The sequence below is a fragment of the Pantherophis guttatus genome, chromosome 2 (assembly GCF_059756535.1).
Source record: "Pantherophis guttatus breed Tessera chromosome 2, ASM5975653v1, whole genome shotgun sequence".
Taxonomy (NCBI): domain Eukaryota; kingdom Metazoa; phylum Chordata; class Lepidosauria; order Squamata; family Colubridae; genus Pantherophis; species Pantherophis guttatus.
Window position 1 is genome coordinate 67,174,441 of NC_142064.1, and position 24,559 is coordinate 67,198,999.

A 24,559-nucleotide genomic window follows, 5' to 3' on the forward strand; every position below is an offset into this window, starting at 1 on the left:
CCATTCTCCAGTGCCATTGCTTGCCTGCAGTAAATAAGGGAGTCAGAATTTCTTATAGCCTCAAGTCTGTTAAAATACATGCGGTTCTACTTTTTCCCTAGAGTCAAAGATGGCCTGAGTATATCCTAGCCAGTTTCCACATCTATAGCAGCCTTGTATTTAAGTAAAATATTTTTCCCACCTAAAGATGTAGGGTTCTCTTAAGAAAAGCCAAAGGAAACAGAAAGGCTCTATTGCTTCCAGTAAAATTTTTCAAAAGATCCCTTTAATATAAAGTATACCATGGGCAGTTCTATTTTGTGAATAAAGTTATCATATTAATAAAATAGTGTACATCAGGGGTGAAATCCAGCAGGTTCTAACAGGTTCTGGAGAACTGGTAGTGGAAATTTTGAGTAGTTCGGAGAACTGGCAAATGTCACCTCTAACTGGCCCCAGAGTGGGGTGGGAATGGAGATTTTGCAATATCCTTCCCCCAGGAGGGAAGGGAATGGATATTTTGCAATATCCTTCCCCTGCCACGTCCACCAAACTGGTAGGGAAAAAAATTTGGATTTCACTCCTAGTGTACATTGATCAAAATGACCAAATAACCTTGCATAGAAAGTGATGTAAATAGTTTGAATTTTCTACCATTCTAAACTAGTTAAAATAGTTCTGTTTATTATCTACACTGGGAGAACATATTGTCCACTAAATGATGTTGAACTATATCTCTCTGCAACCTAGCATGGCCAGTGCTGAGGAATGCTGGGAAATATAGTTCAACCCAGTGGTGAAATGTAAAATTTGTTACTACCCGTTCTGTGGGCGTGGCTGGGTAGGGGGGTAATTTGACTGGGTTAAAACATGGTTGTTAAAACATATAGGATATTGATATGATAGTTGGAAAATCTGAAGAGGTTGCAGAAAAAAATGCTTTTAGAAGCCTCTGTCTCCTCAATTTTACAAGAGATTATTTTACCAGCGTTCATTTCACTTCATTGGCTATTAATTTTCAGTGAAAACTTTTGTTGTGGAAATTAAAGTTCACTTTGCCCATTGCTAAAGTTTTATTACAAGAGATCAAGATGCTAGTGTTTTCTAGTTGGGTTTTTTGTTGACTTTACCTTGAGACTTTCACTAAGGCAACTTTTCTTATTTAAGAAAAGGGAGCTAAGCCACAACCTTGGAAACTCTTTCGCAATTAGAGGAATGTATGAAATGTCTGAGGAGGAGTCAGGTTAATTAAATGGAACAGTTCCCAAGAAACCCTGAATGAATGTAAATACATACCTGATTGTCAAGCCAAAGGCTCAGCTTGCTAGTTCGCAAAAATCAGGCAAATTGTTCAGCTCAGAGCCTTAGGAAGTACAGTAACCTATTCCACTTGAGAGATCAACTACATTGGCTGACTTCTGCAGAGCAAGTCTTCTAAATGGTCCTATATCTTAAAAGTGACTCACACATAGAAATTTACACGTCCAAAATGTTTTTTCCATACTGGGTATTCCCATGCATTGCATTTTCCTTGTTAAAACATATAGGATATTGATATGACAGTTGGAAATCCCAAATATGGTTTTACTTTAGCACAAGAAGGATCACATTCTTAAGAGTTGCATCAAAATGCAGCAGATTTTCTCTAATGCTAAGTTCGTTCTGGCTGATTTTTATGATGGTATGGCAAGTATGCAAACATCAGAAACCATAGCTAAAACAGAATGCTATAAAAAGAGAATCGGTCTCCAATCAGTTTTCTGTTCATTGCAGTACAGTGTTTCTGCAGCTGAGAAGTAGGCACGAATCCCAAATTTGTTACATTTTACTGAGCAATTCCTTGACAATAGTCAGTGGTTAAAAACAGTATGTACATCAATATCTTTTTGAAGACCAGGTCTCTCACTTGGCATTTTATGCTTTTGTGAGCTCTTGCTTCTATAGAAACACAGTATTAATTAGACCATTAATTAGAGTCTTTAACTGGAATCTGTAGATCAGTGATTAGATTTCAGTTGATCTATTAAAAAATTTACCTTATTTTCCCTATGCCCTACCTGAAATTTAGGTTTTACAAGTAAGCAACAAAGTGATATATAAACTCTAGGTTCCAAAAATATTTGTGAACTGCAAAAAGATTGTTACTTTAAATTATAACGTTAAGGTTGTAGGTAATCTTCAATTTACAATCATTCATTTAGCAACCGTTTGCAATTGCAATGACACTGAAGAGTGACTTATAATCCAGTCCTTACACTTTCAACCATTCCAGCATTGCAACGGTCATGTGATCAAAATTTGGGTGTTTTGGCAACCAGCATGTATTTATGATGGTTGCAGCATCTCCAGGTCATGTGATCGCCGTTTGCAATCTTCCCAGCTGCCTTCTAACCAAAAAAAATCAATGGGGAGAAGTCAGATTTACATACAACCATGTGTTTCACTTATCAATTTTAGCGATTCACTGATCAGCTGTGGCAAAAAAGATTGTATAATTGGGCAGAACTCAACCACAATTGTTATTAATAGATTGTTGATAAGTCAATAAAGAATCCCATACATTACTGTATCACATATTTATTAAATATTTTGGTAACTGTATTTGAGCATTACAACATAGAATTGGTCAAGCGAATGCTAACAAAATCTATTCACTTATAATCAGTGAATTGTAATTTATAATCAGTTATTGGAGATCTTCAGTAGTGTGAAATAAATTATGACAATGATTTATTGCATGTGCATGGATATTTTGGAAGACATCCATTGTTCTTAACTGAAGCAGGCGTACCATCATATGTAAGAACCTACCAAGTCAGATGTCAGAGAATTCATTCACATGCTAAATGAATCCAACGTGTGAGATAGCCCAATCAATGTCTTGCTGAATCTTGAAGATAAGTCAGGACCCATTGCTAAGGTCCAGTTGCATAGCTAAACTATGGTTTTCAGTAATGTTTTGGGATCATGCTAAGCTAGATGTCTCAACATCAGCCTCTCTAAACACCTACTGGAAACTCCAAATTGAGAGTAGAGCCAAGATCATCCAGTAGGGAAGATGAAGTTTGAAAAAAAGTCCAGGGACAAAAAAGTGAACGAAAGAACGTAAGATTGTACTACAGTAGAAATATTTACCTGCAGCAAAAATATTTAAGTAGGGTAACTTTAGGAAAATCACAGGCATTGTGGGATAAATCCTACAACAGTGTTTCCGAACCTTAGCAAATTTAAGATATGTGGACTTCAACTCCCAGGCTTTAACTTTCTATGGCTGGCTGGGGAATTCTGGGAGTTGAAGTCCACATATCTTAAAATTATCAAGGTTGGGAAACATTGATCTACAGAAACTCATTTTACCTGTGGTCAGATGACAGCAGTTCCTATACTCAAAAGAGGAAGATGGGACATAGATCCAAAATGGAGTGAACAGGCAAACTCATGATAAATAATCCTTAAGAAACTTCATCCCCCACATATTATCTCTGTAATATAATTGAAATTGCATATTTTTAATCATTATCTTAATGGCAAATTTCTAAATAATTGTTCATCCTACTTGGTTGATCGATGGGCCAGGTAGCATTTTGTAGTCTTTAAAATATTTTCACTTTTGTTTACAACTTTGCCTATCAGGCTATAAGGCTACGTGGGGATGACCAATAAATAAATAAATAAATAAAATTCTCAGCACTGGTCACCAATGCTGGCCAAGAAAACCTGATGGGATTTCACCTTGATGTCAATAAGAACCCAACTCAACTTGGAGATTTTGTCTTCTCCTTTTTTAAAATTAACCCCTAAGAAATAAAACATGTAAAAACCCAGTCGTATAGAAATATAATTTGACATAAAATATTGCAGTTGGCAAAATTCTATCCAGTACAGTTTTAATTATGGGCTATTTTGGAACACTTGGATGTTCAGCAGGAAACTGAAGTCCTATTTTGTACCTCATGCCATCTCCAAAAATTGTTTCCAAGCCAGCCTCGGGAAAGACACCAAGAAAAGAAAAAGAATTCTAGCTGTAAAAAGAAGCACTCATTATGCCTGTTCTAGATCTTGTTTGTTCTGCTGCTTAGATTTATTAAGAACTGAAATATGTTAACTCCTCCCCTTTTGAAGAGTTTAATGCAGTTAGCATAAAAACAAGACTTAAAAAGGACACATTTTTTCAATTTGGAAGATTCAAAAATTTCTAGTAGCAAAACGAATGGTAGGAACTATCATGAATTAACAATTCTACTTATTTGTTTTGTTCTCCCTTTATGGAAAAGTGACAAATGATCTGGCAAGCAGCAAACATATATGCCATCAAGTTATATTAAAATGAACACAAACAGGCATACATTTTATTTCCCTGAGAATATTTTAACTGGGAGGCTTCTGCTACATTTCTGTAGACAAAACATCTATACAAAACTGAATACAGTCTATCCAAAAAATTAAGCTTAGAAAAGAACAACTTCCATGTGTTTTATGTATATATGTATATGTAAATATTGCTGGTACAGTTTTTTAAAAAAAGAGGCAGAATTCAGTAATTTGACCAGAGAGATATAAATATACTTCAAATTCCCATTTCATAATCTCATAACTTTCCCTTAATCGGAGATCTCTTCCACCATGACCACTTAGTTTTGTCTCCTTACTCTCCTCAAAATTGTCCATTTTCCACTAAGGAAAGTATCTTAGTGGCTACACAAACTAAGGATCAAGATTATTTGATTTCTAATAGAATTCTTTAAAGGATAAAGAGGAGAGGTGAACAGAGTGTAAGTCTTTCAGTTATAAGCTGAAGGATCTTGTTTCATGCCTAAAATCCTGTGGCCTTTTGCAAGAGAATTTTTCTAATAGAACTTAGGAACTTTAGGAAAAAAAATAGAATTAAGAAAGCTCAGGGGACACCATCAGCTAGAAAATCACCCTACAAGCTTTGTTTAAAAACAAAAAAGGGGTATCTTATTTTCCATCTCTTGTCTGCCAATTTAATCAAATAAGATGTGTACCATAAAAAGAACACTGCATGTTAGTGTCTGCGTTGTTGTAGCATTTTGTGTCGTAAATGCTCTTCCAGACACTGAATTGCAAAAGGATCAACGTCAGTATCAAATTTGTTGGCAAAAAAATGATGTTTCCGTAACATCCAGCTCAAATCTCCGACTCCAAAGACACATACAGAACGGACGTGAATTCCATTGCAAGGTGGGTAAGGAGCACCCTTGGATACATCCCCTTCAAAGTAATGCCACTTCACAAACCGGGCAACGGCATTCATATCAGAAACATCATATTTGTCACTGGCAGAGACTGCACCAGGAACTTCAGGGATTCGCTGAATTGTAGCCCATAAGTATTCATCAGGACTGTACGTGTCTTTAGCCCATTCTATAAAAGCAAGAATTTTGCTATTCTCTAATACATATTCCACAAATTTCCTATTAACAACAAAATAGGCACTTCCAGAGAAAATGGGTGTGTTGAGAGGTGGATGCTGTTTGTCTATCCCCATATTTTTTACCTTGCCATCAACTACTTCATGATGTTTCTTCCATCTCACCTCTTTGTTTGAAGGCATTTTTTCTGTTTCTAAACTATTTTCACCATTAAGGGCTTTCAACTTCTCCACAATTTCTTGATTGGTCTTGATTGGGAAATCCGTGCCGCAGAGATTGATCAAGTACTTCCAGCTCACATTCCTCCTGTAGAGATCCTTCATGCAGTTGAGATCAGCTTGTACCCGGCTCCATGATGCATACACTACACTTTCCAATTGGCTGGCAATGAAGACATTGTGAAAACATGATGCAATCCCTTTTACTGCTGCCAAGAAAGACTCCGGGGACTTTTTATCAATATGAATGCAGTAATAGTTTTGAGGAGCGTATATGGTTCTCAGAAGTCTCTCAAGCATATTAATTTTATGATAAGCCACTATTGAATATGCAATGGGAAATTCTGCTGCTTCTTGGCTAAGAGGTTCCATAATATATTTCCGCCTTTTAATAAAGGAGGCACAATCAATTGTCATGTCGATATAGTCATTTGGAGTCATTTTGGGGGTTTTCCTAAAGGAGACTGTTAACAGCTCAAGCTTTACTTTTTGAATTTCCTCTGTGTCACCCTCTAGTATCTTGGAACAGTTTACTGTATTGGGATGTTCACCAGTCAGTTCCAAATGCTCATCATCTTGGTAGGTTGGTTTCTGGTGAACCATAATATAAGACCAGATTCCAACTGTACAAACTAACACCCAAAGAGGCTTAAATCGTAGGATACCACAGTGACGAAGTTTCCTCCTTAGCATTTCAGACAACATTTGGAACCTTTCAGACATTTAAGGAACTTTCCCTGTACACATGATTAAGTTCCAGCTGTGCGCAGTTCTGTGTGCATTTCTCTTTGATAGGTTCCTATAAATGAAAAGGAAGATACGGTCAGGGAGAACCAGCTCTTTTGTCTATAATTTGCTGTAAATTTATCTTGTCATTTAGTTGAAAGAAGACACAGAAATAACAATAGCACTTATATACTGTTCTATAGAGTTCTTTTACAGCACTCTCTGAGCTGTTCACGATGTCCACATACTGTCAACAACAATCTGGGTCCTTGTTTTACCAACCTCAGAAGATATATTTCATAACATACATTAGACAGACTAATGCTTGATCATTAACATTTAACCATATAGTTATGGTATGTACACTGACAAGACACACAAATTCAAACCTATATTTAAGCTTGCTGTTCATAACTTTGCTTTACATTTCTGGTATCCCCTTTAAGAGGGAAAAAAAGAGAAAGTAGTAAGCAAAAGAAACTGAAGGTGGAAGATAATACAAAAAATGGGGAACGTATCTAAAATCAGTATAGGTAAAGTTTCACCTCGCACATATGTGCTAGTCATTCCTGATTCTAGGGGGTGGTGCTCATCTCCATTTCAAAGCTGAAGAGCCAGCGGTGTACGAAGACGTCTCCGTGGTCATATGGCCAGCATGACTAAACGCCAAAGGCGCACGGAACGCTGTTACCTTCCCACCAAAGGTGGTCCCTATTTTTTTGCATTTTTTTACGTGCTTTCGAACTGTGCTAGGTTGGCAGAAGCTGGGACAAGTAACGGGAGCTCACCCCATTATACGGCACTAGGGATTCGAAGTGCTGACCTTTTGATCGACAAACTCAGCGTCTTAGCTACTGAGCCACCACGTCAGTATACAGTCACACAATTCTCCATACCTTTCTAAGCTTGCAAACCATCCTTGCTTCCATTGTATCTGTACAATTTCATGTATTTCCTTTTTTTTCTTTAAACTCTCTTTCTGAGGAGCACCAACTCCTTCCAAATACATCCATGGACCATCACTCTTTTGTGAGATTCGCTAGCGACCGGCAGATTTCCAGGTGCAATTTAAGATACTGATTGTCCCCTGAAAAGTTCTTCAAAGCCAGGATATTTGAGGAAGGACCTATCTTCTTATTGGGTGATTCCTTATCACCCAATAAGAAGGTTCGATATGTTGCAGGTTCTGCCCATTAAATAGCCATCTGAATGGAGCCAAGAAGCATGTCTCCCTGACTCTGTGCTTGTCATTTGGAAAAGAACCCTCTCCATCATACAAATAGAATAAAATAAATGGAATGAACATTTTATTTTCTTGGCTTTTCCCTATTTTTATTTCATATATTGATTTCATTACCCAAACTTCATGCATCCTCTCTATATCAACAAACCATTCTAATGTATTTATTTCACTCATATCTGTGCCCTGTCTATAACGGTATAAAGATTTGATTGATAAATCACTCATATTGGTTTTCAACCCATCTTAGTTCAGCATCCATTCATTTTTGCATTAGCATATACTCCTCCTAAGTATCCCATACCTACTATATGCAACTTTACTTGGATATTTCTTCTAACATACACATCTCTTATTTCTATAGAAGAAAGTGGGCAGTCATGCGGTTAATACACAGCCATTTTCTACTTCTTTCCTTTTTCACAACAGACTGCATACCCATTTCTATAATCACATTTGCATGCCTTACAGTTTATCCATCCATTTCCAATCTTGCCTCAAAGTATACTCTAACAGGTTGGATTAATTTAAGAGGTCCAAGGATATTATGTAAACTTATTTGAAGGAAGTAATTGAGTTGGTCTTGTTCTATTTATTTAACTTAGCTTTCTGTTTGCTAAGCTCATTTTCCAATACATCTGACCAGTGCTTGGAGAAGACCATTCTAACTAGAGTCCCTACATTCTTAAACATTGTAATTCTTGGGGAAAGGAGGTAAGATTTAAATAAACCATTTCAATACAGATGGCTTTCTGAATAAAACTCTCTTCTTCCAAAAACAATTTAACAAGCTTATAGCTTCTCAGAATGAATAATCTATCAAGGCTACATGGTTTATAGGAAGAATGATAACTGTAAAACTTGCCTTCCAAAATTGTAAACACATAGCTAGAACTTTAAATTTTATTTCTAAATTTTAAAAATGTATAATGTGTGCAGATGTTAATAACATACCTGGGGTTGATTTACTTTTAAATGATTTGCATTTAAAACAATATTAGAATTAAAAGAAGTTTTTTTTAAAAAAAAAATGGAGATAACAACAACATTGGCTATGTGGGATGGGAATCCTGACACATCTGAAGAGCACCAAATTGAGAATGCTTGTGTCAATTTGTTGCATTTAACTCTTCTTTAAAAGTTGCTTTATTTAACTGGTATTCAGTGGTTAACATTTTATGGCCAACAGCATGACTAACATTTTATGGAAGAAATCTAGAGGTGTGTGAAAACTTTACCTAAGTAAATTTTTATTCTAAAATATAAATATTTAGGACAAATATTGTCTATCAGTTTTTAGCAGCAAGAAAAAGACCCACCCTGAACAGAAAGCCTAATGTGATAATATAATAATGCAAAAATAATATATAAAATAGCAATAAGACTTATATACAACTTGATAGTGCTTTATAGCACTCTCTAAGCAGTTTACAGAGTCAGCTTATTTTACCGACCTCGGAAGGATGGAAGGCTGAGTCAACCTTGAGACGACAAGAATTGAACTGCTAGCAGTCAGCAGAATTAGCTTGCAATACTGCATTCTAACCACTGCGCCACCACAGCTCCTAAAAGTCTCATTTCTGTTTCCAGCCAAACATTATAAAGTTATAAATTGGCCCCATATTATCTTAAAGTTCTGAAAAAGGCATTATAATTGTACCCGCTTAATTGATTGTCCTGTATTAAACGGAATAGCCATAGGGGAGTAATGGATAGGATCAGAAAGGCAATGTATTGAGAATAGAGATTCATATTTTCTCTCCCTGTATTATAATCATAATAAAACTATTGCTAAACCTAAATAGCAATTCCTTCCTGGAATCAGTTACACAAGATGTTTTTGTGGGATGAAAGATTCTGTGATTGTGCAATTGTGAAACTACATTTTAACACATCACTCCATTCGGCTTTTAACTTATTCAAACAGAGCCCTTTTTTCTCCTATAGGTTAGATAAACATGGTGGATTCTTAAGCCAGGAGATTTTTTTTTCAGCATGCAGACTTTCACAAAGACTCCCTTTTACACTAGGTTTGTAGACTATATTTTTACATGTCACAGTAAAAAGCTTACAGAGTGTAAGCCACAGTAGCAATGTTCATACATAATGGGAAAGTCACAAGTAACCCAAACCAGCTCTCACAACACTAGTACTGTGTTTCCCCCAAAATAAGACCCTGTCTTATATTTTTTTTGAACCCTGAAACAAGCACTTGGCCTTATTGCCATGCACTCAAAAGCCCAATTGGGTTTATCAGGGGATGTTTTATTTTGGGGGAAACAGGGTAGTCATGTACAAAGATATCAAGATCAAGACTGAAGAGAAAGGTATTTGTAAAACCTACCCTCTTCTATTAAATAATGAAAATAATGAGCAATCCACCTCCCAGTACTGATGAAAAAACTAAGGGAAGAGGAAAAATTGGATTCAGAGTAGAAACCCAGCAGTTCTTAAAACTGGTTAACAGCCCTCTTTGAAAATTCCTGCAGAATTGGCATAAAGCTGTGAAAAAATATATGAAATAAAGTGAGGCACTCAGTTTCATACCTTTAAATATTACCCTAGAATACTAGAAAATATTAGAAAACTGTTATTGCCAATCAGCTTTATTGAACATATTTATGTAAAATACAGAGGAAATTATTTGGTAAACAATTGGTCCCCAACAATATCTACTTGCATTTTTAATGAAGCCCCACAGCACTATTCCAATAAAAGGATTGGACAAAAAGCAGATTAGCTAAAAATATTACAGCATTTTTCTCTAACTTGGATGAGTTGCTGTCCATAAATTCTGGGGATCGTATCACTACTGGATGAGTACCCAGTTAGGAAAAACTGCAGACGACTAAGTAGCTAGCTTAACTGCTACGTCTCATGAAAAGAGAGATATGAAATATAAGAACAGCATTCCTCGGATGTGAAACACTGTTTTTAATGAATTACTTAGCAAGGACAATAGACTGACAACATCCGGTTATATAAAGCAAAACTATTAATGCCACAATTAATCATAATCACAGGGATATCCTGTGACGCTATACCAAACTTGAAGATATCAAATGAAGTTTGGGAAAGGAAAACCGAGTGCTCTCTCTCAAAAGGTGGTTTTAAACAGAATAGTGCTCAAAACATCCCTTATGTATAAATAATCCCTAATCCGTATAAGTAGCATCTTCCCCCTATTATAAACGATTACATAATCACTTCTCTTCTATAATGCCTCATCCCCATAACCCTGGTTAAGAACTACCAAAACCAGAATGCTCAGTGCTGAAGTTCCACTCCTCATATAATCTCTCAAGTGGCATCAATCTCTTCGCAGCATTTAGTGGTAATGACTCTAGGGAGAAAGCCTACAACATACAAATAGATCATGGTCACGTGATCAATTTCGGACTCTTGGCAACTGTCTCATATTTATGGCAGTTGCAGTGTCCTGGATCATGCAAGCTTCTTTTGCAAGCTTCTAATAAGCAAAGACAATGGGGAAGCCAGAATCACTTACCAACCGTGTTACTACCTGTAGTAATTCACTTCACATATGTGGCAAGAAAAGTCGTAAAATGGGGAAAAACTCACTTAACAACTATCTTGCTGAACAAGAGAAATCATGGGCTCAGTTATGGTCGTAAGTCAAAAGCTACCTGTATTCAGTGCTGAAAGTATCGGCTTTCACACCTGTGGACTCCTGAATTAGCTTTTGTCTTATCTCATGTAGAAGCTAATACAGCTTTTCTCCTAAAGATGTTCATGGGGATGTGACATCTCAACAAGGAAACTACATTGTTCAAACATTGTTGGCGGGTGGTAAGCATTATCCAAATTAATAATACCTGTATGAAATATTTAATGAACTTTCCTAGCGCCTGTAACAAACTAGAGTAGTGCCATCTGGAAATTCAGTAAATAACAAATGGTCCAGTGAAAGAATGATAGAAATATTGTTGATTCTATTCATAATTCTGTCCCTTCCAAGACATACGGTCTAAACCAGAGGTCTCCAACCTTATCAACTATAAACCTGGCAGACTTCAACTCTTAGAATTGAAGTCCGCCAAGCTTAAAGTTGCCAAGGTTGGAGACCCCTGGTCTAAACAGATCTTCAGTATATATAGAATTGTGGTCAGACACTCTCATTTATGCATATATGAATTTAACTTTACCCAATTTCAATAAAACTCATCATATTTTATTATCATCATTCATAATTTATTTCTTTAAGCAACTTGTTCATAAAATGCAAGTAGTCTTTAAATCCACTGACTAACTACCGTATTTTTCAGAATATAAAACGCACCTACCTTTTTTGTTTTGTTTTTTTTATAAAAAGTTTTTTTATTTTTCAGACAAACACACATACAAACATACAATGTATTTTCTTTGAACAGAGTATTTGGCCGGTTCACAAATTTAAACAGTGTTTCTATATTTCCTTTTTGCCATATTTATTCATCTATTTTTTTAAAAAACCAATATTACCCTTCATCCTCATCTCTAATATTACTCAAATTCAATTTTTCCCTTCTATTCTATATTATATTATACTATATTATATTATATATTATATATATAATACCCCTTCCCATTGTCATCTATTTTTATATCCATCCTCACTTTAGTTAATTATGTAATATTACAATTGTTTAATACAAATTCAACATTTTAATATAAATCAATTAGTTATATAACTATCTTTTTTGTATATTAATCAATATGAACATGAATATTCCAATTATTTCCATGCAATCAAATTTCTTACAAATCAATTATTTATATTTACCAATAATAATAAACCAAATAATTTCCCCCATATATTCCTCCAAACCACAACTTAACCATTTTTATTTTTGCGTTTTTCTTTCTCCTTTTTTTCTTTTGTGTTTTAAAATCTTGAACTCTCCTCTTTTGCCCTAAATTTCCCATTGTTTACACTTACCTTTTTTGGTGAGGAAAAAGAAGAAAAAAGAAACCTCCCTCTGCCTCTGCCTAATTTTGGGAGCAAACAGCCTGCTTTACTTTCATGTTCTTTTTCAGCATAGCTTGATTAGCAAAAGGAAAAAAAAAAATCTGCTCCAGCAATTTACCTCTTTGCAGGAAGCAGCAGAGCCCTGTGCAAAACAGCTGAGAGCAAATCAACTGAGAGTCTGGAGGCTAATTAGGCTGTGCTGAAGCTGAAAGGAGCTATTTTTTCTTGCTGTTTGCTTGCAAGGAGGTAACTTCTGCAAGACACAGGCCAAAGGGTGGGGGGCAGTGGGTGGGCGGGGCTACATTCAGTGTATAAGACGCATCTAAATTTTCACCCCCTTTTAGGGGGGAAAAAGGTGTGTCTTATACTCAGAAAACTAGGGTAGCTCATGTTAAAAAACCCCACCTATTAGACATTACACAGGAAATCCTTGATTTACGATCACAACTGAGCCCAAACTTTCTGTGCTATGACACATGACCCCAAGACACTTGCAACTGTCATAAATATGAGCCAGTTGCCAAGTGTCTGAATTTTGATCACATGACCATGGGATGCTGCAACAGTCATAGGTGAAAAACTCGTAAGTCAGTTCACTAAATGAACAGGTGTAAGTGGAAAACTACCTCTACTTCCACAGGACTAGGAAGTCAATTTACAGGGCTTCCATAGTCATTCTTCACGAGATCAAAGGATATTACCCATGTCATTAAATCCATGCAAATGGAAGCCCTTCATTGCTCAATAGATGTGTGGAACTTGAGAAAAGTCCCATAAATATTCATCGCAACATGTGATTTTCTTACTTTCTATAATTTTTCTGTTCTCCAGTGTTAGGAATTAAGCCTCCCTAAGCTTGAAACATACCTACATTTCAAGCCATCAATTGCAGACCTATGGCACACAGCTTGTCTTGTTCTGCTGATCCATTTCTTACTTTACCCCTTTCCAACTGTTGACCAAGATCTATCAACAGATTATTCCTGATGGCATGTGTCTCTTGATATGGGAAAAAAAAAAAAGTTCTACAGTATAACCTGTCCTGTAAAGAGAAGAGCCAGCTTTTGTGCACTAATATTCGTGATAATACTTTTCTGATTCTTTTTTCCTCAAAGAATGGCTGAAGAAAAAAGAGCTATTGCCAAAGGGGGGAAAAACTAAAACTATCATCTATTAGAAGCTTTTCTTCCTTTTTTATTTTCCACTTAGAATTGATCCTGAATTTGTAATAGCAAGGAAAGATGGGAGTTTTGTTACATTCCTTGTTCTCTGCAAGCTATCATACTATGGTCCCCCCCAAAATACACCCGGATGCCAGACAAAGAGCTTACCCTGGGAAAAGTGCTCTAGAGAATTCCTGCAAACAAGTCTGTGTGTACATGAGACAAGACACTGCAGATTGGATGGCTTTGTGAACACTGCTATGCATTCATTCCAGGGTCAATCTGGAGGATAGATCTCTCATAAAAAATGGAAAACAATACAGGGAGCTTCTTCAAAAGGTAGTGTTTCAAAGGCACGCTTGTTCATCCTAAGAGTCTTGGGGTGGGGGACCACAATCGTAAATTATGTACCCAAGTCACAGATCCCCCCTTTGAGACTTTCCATGTTGGCAGCCTTCAAAGCTCTCTTCCCCATGGGAGCAATCCAGTCTTGAGCAGGATTACTCTGCACCCCCCATTCTCGCCTGTGGAGCTTATCTGACACTCTCACCATTGAAGCTAATGCCAGATGCTCAGCTAGAATGAGATAACAATCAACGCTTCCACTGACACCACCTTATTAAGGAAACTTAGCTCACTTTGACCATCCTGCAATGGCAGGATAATTACTTCTTATAAACTGAAAAAAGAGAAGAGAATTTTAGCAGAAACAAGTCTGCCAAAAACTACAGGAAAGAAAGATAGAACACCAAAACAAAAAACAGAGAAGGCAATTGTGCTGCAGCACAACAGTATCTTTTGTTCCCAGAAAGCTTGAAACCTGTTACCTACAGCCTTATTTAGGAGACCTGTTTGGAACAGCGCAGAGTCCAAATGGGTAACTCATACAGCTTCTTTAAAAAAACCTCCCTACCCCTCCTTTTCCCGTTACACAACTATTCTTTTCACAACAACTTAGAAAAAGAGGCACAGTGCCAGGAAAACACCAAACTGCTTACTATCTTTAGGCGTTCACAGGCAAGCATTCAGACAAGCATGGTTTAGGGTCTAGAAAGTTGGAGATGCCAGGTTTCCAAGATCTGGAAAAGATTAAGCAAAAAATGGATCCTTCTGAGAAGTCTAAAACTATTTTTTGAATGGATGTCAAGACCCAGGTGCATTGTGTCCTTCAAGAACACGTCTTCTATGGGAGGCAAAGTAATTGTGCCATGATAGTAACAGGCATTACACTTCCTAGGATTCACAGGTTTATCAAGACCCCCCTAAATAGTCAGCATCTGATCTCCCTAGTGCAGGGGTCAGCAACCTGTGGCTCCGGAGCCACATGCGGCTCTTTGGACTCTCTGCTGTGGCTCTCTGTTGGGTGATCCCACCACTGGCTGGCCCCACCCCTCGCCCTCCCCTCCCAGTCACTCCTTGCCTGAGAAGGGTGATGGTAGGGGATGGAGAAGTGGCCAGGGCAAAGACAGAGAGATACAGAGAGGGTGGGGGGGGGAGAGAGAGACAGATACAGAGAGAGGGGGGGGAGAGAGGGGTGAGGGAGGGAGGGGAGAGATAGATATGTCAAAAGGTTTTTGTGGCTCCTGGTGTTTTTTAACAACCGGTTCTCTGCCCTAATGACCGGCTAGGTAGGCGTGGCTGTGGGGGGTACATGTGACTGGTGGAAGTGAGTGATATCGAGTTGGCCAGCCCACCCAGGTTTTGTGGCTCCCGGTGTTTTCTTTTCTGTGAGAAATGGGTCCAAATGGCTCTTTGAGTGCTTATGGTTGCAGATCCCTGCCCTAGCGCAATTCTCTCAATACTAGCATCACTTCTTAATGCAAAGAGATTTATACTTTTGACACACATAACTTCCTTACGAATCAAGTTAATAAAAATAAGTGGATAATAAAGAGATAATATTACAAGCAATTTTAGCAGAGATGCAACAATTAATTTGGTTTAAAAAAATGAATGACATTATACATATCCTTGACTTGTTGTTCATTCACTAAGTTGTGTCCAATTCTTTGCAACCCCATGGACCTTACAGCGCACCAGGCCCTGCCATACTGCCTCTCAGAGTTACGGTAATACTCCCAGTATCCTTAACTGGTATGTTGGGGGGGAAAAAAACCTCCTTTCAAAATGTTTGAAAGTTGTCCAATATCATAATGGTGTCCCAATACAGCAAATTATCTCATCTGAAAAGACCCTAAATTATTATGGACAGGGAGTTAATTTACTTTTTATAAAGTGACAAGTAGATATATTTATGTTAACTTTGAAGTCTAGGTCTACATGTAAAATACCCTTGAGTTACATGGTCAGTGATGAGAAATTAGCCACAAAACCCAAAAGTGCATTACATTATTTTACCAATGTCAGCAAAATATGCTCAAGCTTTCAAGTTACATATTCTCATAACACCAGAGAACCAGCTACTTTTGAAGAAGTTACAGTGGAAACCTGTTTTAAATAGAGAGCTTAGTCAATTCTTGAGAAACTCAATTTGTATATATATACATACATGCATCCTGCTTTAATCAGTATAGCATTTGAGCACAAATCACTACATACAGAACTACAACCCGTGTAATAGCTACTTGTAGTGAGAGTCTTAGTACATGTATACAGTACTGTATCTGTTTCATAAACAGATAAAGCATTTGTTAAAAGACAGAGCTGTTCTATTATATCCCAAGTAGAATCATTGAGCAGAAGCAACTCAACAACTTAAAAAAGAAATTCTGTTTCTCTGGTGCAAATTCATTGAGAAATATATCAGATGGAGTTAAAAGACTTTGGTCACTTTTTGATGCTAAAATTTAGCAACTAACTTGACTTATAAGGACTTGGGCATCACTGAAAGAGAGTAGTAATCATCCTTCTGCCCATTCTGCTTTAATGAGTAGCTGCACTGAACATTCATTGGTCTTAAGTGCAAGTACCAGTTAATATGAATAATTCATTCATGTGCCTTAGGAGTCGGCAATGTGATTTTCAAAGGTGGGGACAAAACTTTTGCAAATCCCTAGATGGCTGCTGTGGAATCCTCAGTGTGTGTGTGTGCGTGCACATGTATTTCTATGTGAATGACTTCAAAAAACTGATGAGATTTCAGATGACAATGCTTAAAATAAAAGATATGGGGGGGGGAGAGAATCTGCATACAACCACATGAAATTGCTTGTCCTCTGGAAAAAAGAAAATTAACTGGTAAAACATTAACCTCTTGGGCTCAAAAAGAACATGTTTAGCCACTGCTGGTAACGCCATTACAGTTAGGAGCTGCAGAAAAGCTGTTATAATATGTGATGTATAGAAAACAAACACAATAAGTTTCATTCAAAAAACAGGCCTCTGAACTTGGCTGAAGCTCTTTCCTGAATCTCCATCGCTAACTTCTATGTTGTCAGCCTGTATATATGGAAGACAGAACGAAGTCCTAGGTATCTCTTCTTACTCCAAATACCATCTCACTTGCATTATAGAACATAGATATGGAACATAGAAAAACGGAGTTGGAAAGGAACTTGGAAGTCATCTAGTCCAACCCCCTGCTCAAGCAAGAGAGCCTATACCAGTCTCTTTTTAAAAGCCTCCAGAGATGGAGCACCTACAAATTCTGGAAGCAAGCTATTCTACTGGTTGATTCTTATCAGTGTTTCAAAATTTCTCCTTAGTTCTTGGTTGCTTCTCTCCTTGATTAGTTTCCAGCCATTGGTTCTTGTCTTGCCTTCTGGGGCTTTGGAAAATAGGTTCACCCTCTCTTCTTTGTGGCAGCCTCTCAAATATTGGAACATTGTTATCATATGTTTATATAAATATATATATGTATTTCTCTTTAGCCAGGTTCTTCCTACGTAAACCAAGATTTTTATGCGGCCCTAGTTCAGTGAAATCCCAATCCACTAGTTTCTAGACTTTTTTTCTTCAGGCAGCCAGCAAGCATCCTGCTTCCCATTGGGAGACTAAGATAGATCTATTTTGGATTTATAAGCCCTCATCAGTTAGCCACACCTTCATCCCATGTATCCTCCCTGTAAAGGTACAGTATTTGTTTTCTTTTCGTAGGCCTTTATGTGTATTTCTCTTTAGCCAGGTTCTTCTTAGTCTCCTTAGTCTCCCAATGGGCAGCAGGATGCTTGCTGGCTGCCTGAAGAAAAAAAGCCTAAAAACTAGTGGATTGGGATTTCACTGAACTAGGGCTGCATAAAAATCTTGGTTTACGTAGGAAGAACCTGGCTAAAGAGAAATACACATAAAGGCCTATGAAAAGAAAAGAAAAGAAATATATATATACACACACATTGGTAGGTATATGATTAATTCTAGGAAAGAAATCATAAATACCAGTAGGAACATCAGAGGAAGAGGAAAAAAGAAAAATAACAGAAATAGAGAAGACAGACAACCAACCAGAGTGATATACCAGGTAGTTGGTCTAGGATCAGGAAGACCAAATCAAGAGTATCCTTAGCTACACAAACTCACCTTTGGGCTAATTATTCTGTCTCAACTCAGCTTAATTCACAACATTGCTGTTGTAGGAATGGAAACCCAGAGATGATGGGAAATAAACTTAACAAATCAATAACATAATAAACTGAGTTAGGCTAATCCAAAAGCCATGAAAAAATGTATAAACTGTAGATTTCTTTAAAGCTGTTCAACAGGCAAGATGGATAAAAAAAATCAAAATTAAGAGTATCTGATTTTCAAGCTGTAGAGTCTGTTTTTAATCAGTTTTCAGGCCGAATATGGATGGAGCCATTTAAATGAGCTATCAGATGCGATGATGGTTTCAAGTTCCATCTAGGATTATCGTAAAGAATGCTAGGGTAAAGGAAAAAAAGTTTTTAAAGATGGCATTGATCATAACACAAATCTTGCAGAAATCAAGTGTAATATTACATTGGCCAGTCTTCTGTCAGAAAAGAAACCCAAAGTAAGAAAACCAATTATTTGTAACAAAAGAGACTCTTAATACTTCAGCCACCTGTAATCTTCTATTATTAATTTTAAAAAGGATTCATTTGAACAGAAGAGCTTCAAAAAGAGACACTGGTATACAGCTGCAACATATTGTGCCAGCGTTTGAATATGAAAGATGATATGCTGTTTAACCAGGTGTAAAACCTTCCTTTTTACCTTATATACAGATTTGGATCAAAAGAAGGAGTGCTGACAATTTTGTTTTTATTTTTGTAAACAAATAGGAGCTTGGATTCATTAAGGACTAATAGAAACAGAACATGTTACTTTAGAACATTTCTTGACTGCTGGACTTTCTACTGCTAGTAGACACTCAACTAGTTATTACTCTGCTCTACATCTTTGCTTTATCTATTGGACAAGTAAGATTCTGGACAAATGTAGCACTTGTGATTATCATCAACCAACCTATTAGATTAAAGACAGCGACTTCAGGCGATTCCTGAATCAGAATCATATACTCTGCCTATTTAGTAGCTGCTTTAACTTAAGTATTCTTGCAGCAGCAGAAAGTTACCTTAAGCTAGGATTACCCTCTGGATTTTAAAAGAAACAACATTAAGTATAGTCAGTTGACAGATTTATTTATTTATTAAATTTGTATTCCAGCCATCTCACTATTAAGTGACTCTGGGTTACCATGGGCCTGAGTTGCATTCTGAGCATATCTCCATAAAATTCTGTTATCAAAATTATTTGCCACCTATCTGGCAGTTCAAGGCAATTCTGAGTGGCAAACAAATAAATACAGTCATCTCATAGTAAGCACATATAGAAAGGATTACAAGCTACCATAATAAAAGAACACAAATGGAAACTAAAGACATAATTAGCTTTTTCACACCCAAATTTTAATCCTAAAATTACATTAAATTATATTAAGCATTTAAAGGACATACCAAGAGATAGGCTGTAGATGCGTAGAAATCCTTCAACATTGTCCTGCCTGCCAAATACACAGCACAAAGTGCCAGTGGTGGAACACAAGTGTGAAGTGACATAACAGCAGGGATTCTGCTTGGGGAAATAAAACTGCATGGAACTCACAGTCCTTCCGCATAGATTCTACTCCTGATAACACTTAGGTTTCTTTTCCCCAGGGTGAAATTTAATTTAAGGAGACATTTTGATGTTGCTGTTCTCAAACAAGTGGGAATAAAAAAAGTTGCGACAATAATCCCTTCCTAAAGATTCAGACTTTAATTTTATACTTCTGTATGCTACAGCACTTGTCAAATTTATAAAGCCCTTTTTGGCTCATTGTCTTGATGGTGTTACAGCAGCCTGCTTTCATTTCAGTTTTATGCCTCTCTCTTTGAAATGCAGCACTGCTTCTCTAGTCAGATCCAGCTTTTCCTGGGGCTCTTACTCCTATTAAACCAATGTTCCTCTCTCCCCACATTCCATCTTTAAAAGTTTCAGAATATCCCCATTTTGTTTCCATACCTCTTCATGTTTATACCATTATTCAGGTTATGTTTAATAAATTCACCAAAGTTTTTTTTAAATATATCTGTAGACGAACTAGATGTAGTAGACCACATATACCTTGGCCAATGGATCTCAATGGAAGATGATACAATAAGGAAAATTGAATGTTTTATTAATTGTGGTTGGCCGGCATTCGGCAAGTTTAGCATAGTTTTCAAGAACAACCTCTCTCTATACCTGAAAAGTTTTTTATCACTCTGTGCTACCTGCTCTAACATATGTCGGTGAAACATGGACACTAACCTCACAATCTATATAAAATCTAGGGATGAGCCATGGAAAGATACATGGTCGGCATTACAAGACAAGATACAAAGACCCACACATAGATTAGAGAACAAATGAAAATATACGATATCATCAAGAGAGTAAAAGAATTGAGATGGAAATGGGCTGGTCACATAGCAAGAAGAACTGATGGCAGGTGGACCAAGGCAGTCATAGAAAGGCTCCTACTTGATGAACACTGTCCACGAAAGAGACCTAAAACAAGATGGATCGACCACATCAGCAGGTATTGCGAGCCCAATTGGGCTAAGGACAGTATTGGTTAGAAACGGGCGGAGATGTCTTCATCCTGCAGTGGATAGACAATGGCTAAAACAATGATGATGATGACTCAACACCAGCATTCCTTTCCACTCAAGGCAGGAAGACTCAGACTCATGGAGGCCACCACTGGATCCATGTTGCTGGCTCAAGACCAGCACCCAGCACTGCAACTTGTTTTTCCTCTCAACCGGTGCTCTCAGCACCACAGCTTTGCCAGTCAGATGCCCACAACATGTACATGCCTGCTGCCATTCCATTAAGTCTATCTCTCCTACCAAGGTCTTGACCCAAAGCATGATTGCCCTAGCCCAGTGGTGGCGAACCTTTTACTCACCGAGTGCCGAACAGGTACATGCTTTGCGTGCTATCCGTGCTAACATGCAGCAAATTCCCCATGCACTGTGCATGCAACTACACATCTGCGCATGCACATGGTTTTCACACATGCCCCCGCCCGTGCGCTGCGCGTGCAACCACACCATCTGCCCATGTGTGCGGTTTTGGCACGTGCAATGCATCCACATGAACACCATCTACACATGCGCATGCTGTGCACAAGTACTCACATGCATGCGCAAACACGCACGCATGTGCAGGAGAACTCCAAAGACCAGCTGGGTCCCTTGAATTGTGTGCATGCGCACCGGACATCAAAACACCAGCTGGAGCATGCACACATGCAGGTGAATTGGGTGACAGCTTGCATGCCCAGAAAGATGGCTCTGCGTGCCACCTCGGGCACAGGTGCCATAGGTTTGCCATCACGGCCCTACCCTCTTCCCCTAATTATCTGGAGCCAATTATGCCATGTCTAGTTAGCACCAACTTACCAGATCAACACTTTTATTATTCTGGTAATCATCTGGTTACCAACTTTGACAAGTTTCAAAGCTCAACATCTCACTTTAAGCTAGGAGGCTCAATGTAGATCAGTGTTGCTTGCAGTCATCACAGGGTTGGGGGGGGGGGAGTCAGCGTCTTGAGTGGTGGCTACAGGCTTACAAAGGATGTAGTGGTCTAAAAATGAAGCTCTGAAACCTGCCAGAGCTGATAGACGGATTACCACCAACAGGAAGTTTGCACGGCTGCTTTAAGAACTTACTCTCCCATGTCTTGAAACTCCAGATGAGCATCCCACAATTGCACTTTGCATTTTGTTTCTGCCCTTGCGCAATTGGCTCCTTCACAATCATCCTGGATAATGCAAAGCACCCTAACTGAGAAAGTTCACTTTAGTCCCTGGATTGCATTTGTTAGCCTTTCAAGAGTGCTAGGGAACTTCATTTTTTTTTTTCTATTTAAACCCTCTTTCAACTGGAGTGGGCTGGAAGCTTCCTTCCTTCCTCTCAGTTGTAAAACTCCATTCTGCCTCCCTGCCGCACCGTTCTGCTGAAGGTTAGGTTAAGACTGTGGTTTTCCATCCGACTGTGTTTCTCCACAGGCGAGGTGGAAAACGCCCAGCAACCACCACTTTCCGAGCCAAGGCCTCGCTCGCTCTTTCGAAAGAGCCACCTGTCCCCAATGTTGATAAATGGCGCTCCTCCTCCTCCTCCCTCCAGCCCAAGGGCGGAGAGGGGAAAGGAAGCCACTTCGGAGTTTTGCGCGCCGCCAATTCTTTTTCCTTTTTTTTTTTTTCCTTTCGAGGAAAATTCGAGCAGGAAAATGGACTTCGAAGGAGACTTGGATTAAGGAGACGTAAAACATACTCGCTATACAGTTTTTCCCACTTAATAAAACATTTACAATAGCAGTCATTAATACATCCCGTCGGTTGGTTGTATTTCCTCTCCCCGCCCACCCAGTCCCGGTAAATCGGTTGTAGATACTAGACATAAAGAAAAGGTAAATTTTGGGGGGATTTCCTCTGAGTTATAAAGATTCTCCTAAATCGAAAAAAAAAAACAAGCATGCAAGCTACTTTTCAATATCGGAAGCGGGGGAAAAAAAACCCACGGCAAGTCCCCGGGTTCTTTTCTTTTTTTTAATAATTTCTTTTTAAATCTTTGCACTTGGCCCCGGGCAAAGTTCCTCCACGCTCCCATGGGATCGGCTCCCTCGGCGCGCTTTCAGGATCGCAACCTACCCTAAAAGCGCGGCGGCTGCGGATCGGGAGCGCGCTTCTTAGGGAGTCCTCGAAAGGAAGGAGAAAGCCAAGCCTGCCCCAGAAAGAACCCGGGAGGGAAACCGCGGCGCCTCCAATTGGGGAGAGGAGAAAGCAAGCGCACGCCCTACCTGCCAGGGGATCGGAGAGAAGCGGCAGTCGTCGACCTGCACGAGAGGAAAACCCAAAGAGAGGCGGGGACCTCATCGCTTTCCCGCCCCCTGCACGGCTCCTTCCCTCCTAGCCCCACCCCGGCGCCCACTTCTCTTCTTATCCGGGCCGGGACGGTCGGCGTACCACCCTCGTGTGGGATCCGGGAGTCTCCTGTCTCCTGTCGCGGGTTTTCTTTTACTGGGGTAGAGGTCACCTGAAAAGGGGGTGGGGGCGCTTCTTTTTAAACTGGAAGCCGCTCACACACAAACCCTTCGCCCGCCCCCCCCCCCTCAGCTCCTCTGACTCATCCCGCCTTATCTATTCGGAATTTGTGGAGAATGAAGGCTGAAATTTTACAGGAGTGTGTGAGGGAGGGCACGGGGCAAAGCAGATCGCATGGGGCCGTCTGATCAGTCGTGGTTAAACAAGCCACGATAAAGCATGGGGGGGGGGGGCAGTCTCGGTTTTCCTCCCCGTGAATCGACCCACGGCCTCCCTCTGATCTGATCTGCCTGCGTGATCCGGGGTTTCCTAGTTGGTGCCCTTGCAGAGCTGACCCACAATTACCAACCCAAGAAAAACTGGGCACAGGCTCGGTCCTTCAGTCCTACACCAGAGACTGAATTTAAGAAAGAGGAGGTGGGCGGGCTTTGAAAATTGATCATTTTCTTTTGTGTAAATGAAGCGATGTTCCTTACTTACTCTGTTCCTTACTTGGTTTCTGCAACCACACCGGCTGACTTACCAGCCGGTGTGGTTGCAGAAACCAAGTAAGGAACAGAGTCAGCATGCCAGCCAGGAGAGGAAAGGGCATGCATCGGGTGAAATCCAGCAGGTTCTGACAGGTTCTGGAGAACCAGTAGCGGAAATTTTGAGTAGTTCGGAGAACCGGCAAATACCACCTTTGGCTGGTCCCAGAGTGGGGTGGGAATGGGGATTTTGCAGTAACCTTCCCCTGGAGTGGGGTGGGAATGGAGATTTTGTAGTATCCTTCCCCTGGAGTGGGGTGGGAATGGAGATTTTGTAGTATCCTTCCCCTGGAGTGGGGTGGGAATGGAGATTTTGCAGTATCCTTCCCCTGCCATGCCCACCAAGCCAAGCCCACCAAGCCATGCCCACAGAACCGGTAGTAAAAAAATTTGGATTTCACCACTGGCATGCATGGGATGAAGTTTGAGATTGAGAATAGGCTGCTTCTCACCGATCCCTTAAATGGTAGAAAAAGAGAAGATAGATGCTGGCCAACATTTAGAGCAGAGATGTGGAACTATGGTCCTTTTATGACTTGTGGACTTCAACTCCCAGAATTCCTGAGCCAGCCAGAGCAGCATCTATTTTCCCCACCAAGGATATCGGACTAGCTGGCCTATGGGATATCCCTCCACAGCAACCCCCAACCCCCACATCTGGGAAGGTAACAATGGGAAACGTGATGATGATATCCATTTGGTGATGTCCAACTCTTGACGATTCCATGGGGCATAACTTCCCATACAGGCAATTGCTAAGCCATTAGACATTTCTGTAAAACAAAACAAAACAAAACCCTGCTAGTCTGTTTAAGCTGGGAAAAAGATGTATCACTGATTAGGTCCCA

At 39.2% G+C, this 24,559-nt stretch overlaps 1 protein-coding gene across 2 annotated transcripts; it reads right to left on the minus strand.

The window, feature by feature from the left end:
- Nucleotides 1-2,540: 2,540 nt before the first annotated feature.
- Nucleotides 2,541-23,263, minus strand: GCNT1 (glucosaminyl (N-acetyl) transferase 1). 2 transcript variants are annotated; one of them, XM_034410209.3, is made up of 2 exons: nt 22,941-23,263; nt 2,541-6,389 (listed from the first exon to the last, which is right to left on the minus strand). In XM_034410209.3, exon 2 carries the CDS (start codon nt 6,311-6,313, stop codon nt 5,006-5,008), a length of 1,308 nt encoding a protein of 435 aa, XP_034266100.1. In that variant the 5' UTR covers nt 6,314-6,389; nt 22,941-23,263; the 3' UTR covers nt 2,541-5,005. The 2 variants fall into 2 exon arrangements, with proteins under 2 accessions (XP_034266100.1, XP_087742259.1); XM_087886133.1 differs by having other exon boundaries at nt 4,039-6,389; nt 22,792-22,963.
- Between the last annotated feature and the right edge of the window lie 1,296 nt (nt 23,264-24,559).